General features: G+C 37.0%; 1 protein-coding gene across 1 annotated transcript; it reads left to right on the forward strand.

The window, feature by feature from the left end:
• Positions 1-3685: 3685 nt before the first annotated feature.
• Positions 3686-4621, forward strand: LOC123602647 (olfactory receptor 4P4-like). The gene has a single exon (XM_045487109.1). The coding sequence runs from the start codon at positions 3686-3688 to the stop codon at positions 4619-4621; it is 936 nt and encodes a 311-aa protein (XP_045343065.1).
• Positions 4622-4830: the final 209 nt, after the last annotated feature.

A 4830-nucleotide genomic window follows, 5' to 3' on the forward strand; every position in this document is an offset into this window, starting at 1 on the left:
ATTTTTCTGAGTAATTTAAAACTACCTTGAAGACCATCTACAACTGATGTGCAGGTAATCACTCTTAAAATCCTTGTTTTAGGCTCACTAGATCTATTTGACATTTATTGTGTTGTTTTAAGGATATACAGTCTCACATGGTATATCAAAATTTAAGCAAGACTAAAGAGATTTTGCAATATTTATTTCTTACTGTGTCTTATAGAAGTTGTGCTTTTGAAGAATACATGCTAAAAATAATAAAATTTTTAGGTTGCCAGTTTCCTTCCAGCCTTCCACCTTTGAAGAAATTCCTATCTTTCAAATGAATCATCACTTTAAGTTTTCTAGATTCATCATAATCAGGTAAGGTAAGTTTGTAGTAAGACACATGTTGATCACATCAGTAGAAATGTATGTAATTAGTATATACAGAGCCCAGTTGACTTATAGGAAATGTAGTTTTACAAAGCTGGTCTAGGGGCGTCTGGGTGGCTCAGTTGGTTGTACGTCTGACTTCGTCTCAGGTCATGATCTCGCAGTCTGTGAGTTCGAGCCCCGCGTCGGGCTCTGTGCTGACAGCTCAGAGCCTGGAGCCTGTTTTGGATTCTGTGTCTCCCTCTCTCTCTGACCCTCCCCCGTTCATGCTCTGTCTCTCTCTGTCTCAAAAATGAATAAATGTTAAAAAAAAAAAAATTAAAAAAAAAAAACAAAGCTGGTCTTAACTCCTGGGGTGAACAGGACTGTGAAACAATACTACAAAAGGCACAAATTGACTTTTTCATTTAATTTTGGTAACATGAAAAACAGTCAACGTATTTAAAACTACATGTAAAGAAATTCCCCCAGGTAACCAGTATTTCACCCAACTGATTTTATTTTCCACCAAAATATTATCCACATTGAGGGTTGTTCTGATGGTCCTTCTAAAATCTCTGTTGCAGTTTTGCTTTTGTTTATTTCAAGGGATTTGACTCAGGATGTATGTGTATTTGGAGGACAATTTAATTCTTAACCCTTTCACTCAAAGAACAGAGAACATAAGGAAAAGGTATATAATTGCAATGTAGTCTCAATTTTCTTTGGTGATTATGTTTCATAAACTCATGCATTCCTCATTTTTTCCTTGGGTGATGTGTCTGGACCACAGTTATAGATGTTGAAGTCCAAGATTAGAAAGGATCAATGTCCTGTAGAAGTGAGAACTACTTATGTGAACGGGGAAATCCAAAATGGTCTCATTTATTCTCGTTAAAATTCCACCATGGATAGTAACAGAGTGCAAAACATATAAATTTGGGGGAATAAGGTGTGGCAATAGTCTAAATTCATGCTGGATGATTATTGCCTCTTCTGATCAGGAAGGGTTTTTTAGATTTAGATGTCAGCTTCTATATAAAGCTTAAATATCGAGATTGAAGACAAAGAAAAAAAAAGTAGCCACATATCAGTTCACATGATTTCACTTGATATCAAACAGGTGACCGTTGAAAGCCTTAGGTGACCAATAGCATCAGAAGTTTACTGAGGTATAAGCAACGCTTGAATACAAGTCGTTTGCTCTCTAAGTTCCTTTACCCTCTGCGTCATTCCTTAAATGTTTTATTTAGTTTTGAGAGAGCACAATGAGGGAAGGGCAGAGAGAGGGGAACAGAGAATCTGAAGCGGGCTCTGTGCTGACAGCAGCCAGCCCGATGTGGGGCTTGAACTCATGGACCGTGAAATTCACGACCTGAGCCGAAGTTGGAGCCCAACCGGCTGAGTCAGTTCGAATCCTGTCTATATTGCTTTTGTAGGATCACTTATTGTTTTACTTGGTAATGTCTCTTTTGCTTCATTTTTGTGTTATGCTTTGAGGGTCTCAAAACATGCCATTTATTTTTCTTACTACAATTTCTCTCTCTGGACGTTGGTGCCGTTGTCATTCTGGTGCCCCCAAGGAGTGGCGATATTTCCATAAACACACAGATTGGAATAGTTACAGCTGCAGTGGTCAGATTGAAAGCCTGATGGTTTCAAAGAGGAGATGTGCTACACCACGCATTCACTCATAGAACTATCGTATATTTTACAGCGATCTGGGAGTCTATCACCTCTCATGAGATGAAAATTATGATATTTCCTCCACTGCTGTCTTCTCAGATGCATGCCCTTTTTCTGTGGGAAACTGCACTAAATGGACAAGAATTAGGGGATGAGACCGTAAATTTTTCAGTGTATTGGCTCTTTGATTTGGGACATTCACTTAGTTTTTCTTAATCTGTTCTTTCCATACTGAAAAGAACACGGTGGGATTCGATGAATACTAAGATTTAAGTCATTATCATAACAGGACTTATTATTTAGTAATAATTACTATTTAGTAATTATTATTGAGTAATAGTTATGTAGTAATAATTATTTAGACCTATTATTTAGTAATTATTTTAAAAATTACCTCGGTTTCAGATTTTATGTATATTTACCTGAAGGGATGCAATATAGGTAGGAGTGCTAGGTCGGTTAAATGTCCAGCTATTGATTTTGGCTCAGTTAATGATCTAGCAGTTCCTGAGATCGAGCTCTGTGTCTGGCCCTGCACTGACAGCACAGATCCTGCTTGGGATTCTCTCTCTCTCACTCTCTCTCTCTCTCTTTTTCTCCGTCTGTCCCTGTTGCACACTCTCTCTCTCCAAATAAATAAATAAATAAATAAATATAAAAATAATAAAGGAGTGCAGTATAGTATTTTCCTAAGTTAGTTATGGTTTGCAACTGCAACTCTAACAATGTACATAAAGATATAAGAAACACATTAACTTTTATGAAGGAAGCATAACTTGTGCACAATTTTGAGGCTAAGACCTGTTATCTTCCTATTAAAAAAGGGAGACTACAAAGTCCTCCATTTCCATTAGTGCTTTCTTTTTTTTTTAATTTATGCCCATTATTAAGTTTAATGACGATGGAGTTTACCTTAAAACATGCATGTACACTAAAACCAAAATAAGAGATCTACATATTTCTTCTAATTCTTTTTCAAAATGTCACTGATAAAATCTGCTCTGTGCTGTGTTTTCAACTATTTTTGTGTCATAACATAGCCAGCAAGATCGACTTTTGGTTATGTGCTACCCATTCCATTCCCACCCTTGTATTTCAAAGAGTATTACTTGCAATCCGAATCACTCAACGCACAATTTAGGCAAATGTGCTTTTGTTTTTGTTTTTAAATGCAACTGCATTCCTTGATTGTATGTCTTCAGGCAATTCAGGAGAATGTTCCATATCATGCTGGGGAAAGAGCGTTACCTGGAATGAAAAGCCTGTTGTGAGTAATGAACACAAGGGAAATGAGGAATAAGATAAATTTTATGCATTAAATTAAAGCCACTGTTGTCTCAATGTTATAAATAACAGCAGTAGAACTTCTGTTTGGAAAATAGTAATTTTTAAATCATGATATTTTCAAAATTTAATCAAATGTATTTTTAACACTATCAGTATGACAGACTATTTGAAAAAATTAAAAAATCATAGCGGAAGCAGTTGATTCCCAAGAAAAAGAAACATAATAATATTGATTTATGATTTAGCTTCTGTGATTTGTTGAGTTAACTTTTTGCTTTAATTAGAAATTTATTTATGATTGTGTTAATATTATCAATGTTTTCATTCAAATTTTTTCTTTCCAGATGCTCAGTTATCTGTACATAGCACACAATTTATGGGAAGTCAGAGGAACATCTCAGAATTCATTCTTTTGGGACTTTCCTATAACCAGAACATACAAATTTTTTGCTTTGTATTCTTCTTGTTTTGTTATGTTTCCATTTTGGTGGGAAATGTCTTAATTCTCGTCTCCATTCGATGCAGTGCCCTTTTTTACCAACCAATGTACTATTTCCTCAGTCACTTATCCTTTATGGACATTTGCTACACCTCCTGCGTGACACCCAAACTGATAGGTGATCTGCTGCTGGCCAGAAAAACCATCTCTTATGGTAATTGCATGTTACAGGTCTTTTCCTTGCACTTTTTGGGAATGATTGAAATCTTCATCCTTACAGTCATGGCCTTTGATCGCTACTCTGCCATCTGCAAACCTCTCCACTACCTGCTTATCATGAACAGAGCAAGGTGCAATCTCCTAGTCTTGGCTGCTTGGGCTGGTGGGGCCGTCCATTCTTTTTCTCAGTTTTCTATGATATTCCAGTTGCCTTTCTGTGGCCCCAACGAAATCAATCACTACTATTGTGATATCTTCCCTTTGCTGCAAGTTGCCTGTACTGATACCTACATCACTGGTGTCCTTGTGGTTGCCAATTCAGGTCTGGTCGCTTTAGTGACCTTTGTTCTCTTGTTTGGGTCTTATGTTGTCATATTATTCACTTTAAGACATCAGTCGGCTGAAGGAAGACGCAAAGCCCTCTCCACCTGTGGGTCTCATATCACTGTGGTCATCTTATTTTTTGGGCCTTCAATCTTTGCCTACCTTCGACCTCCGACCACGTTCCCCGAGGACAAGATATTCGCTCTATTTTACACCATCATCGCTCCTATGTTCAATCCCTTAATCTACACCCTGAGAAATACAGAGATGAAAAGCGCGATGAGAAAAGTTTGGTTTCAAATGATATTTTCAGAAGAAAAACACAATTGATTTGTCCTATTCAATATGCTAAAAAGTTTATGCAGGAGTAAAAGTAGACTTGGAATCAAAGAGCTTGTTGTTGTTCAGATCACCGAAACCAAATCGTTCACTTTATAAATGTCAGAGATGATGAGCTGAAGCATTGTGAGCAAGGTGACAATTTTACCAGCAGAACTGAGATTGGCTTAGGGCATCTGCATATTAAACATATTCCAGGC

This window comes from Leopardus geoffroyi, chromosome D1 (genome assembly GCF_018350155.1).
Source record: "Leopardus geoffroyi isolate Oge1 chromosome D1, O.geoffroyi_Oge1_pat1.0, whole genome shotgun sequence".
NCBI lineage: Eukaryota > Metazoa > Chordata > Mammalia > Carnivora > Felidae > Leopardus > Leopardus geoffroyi.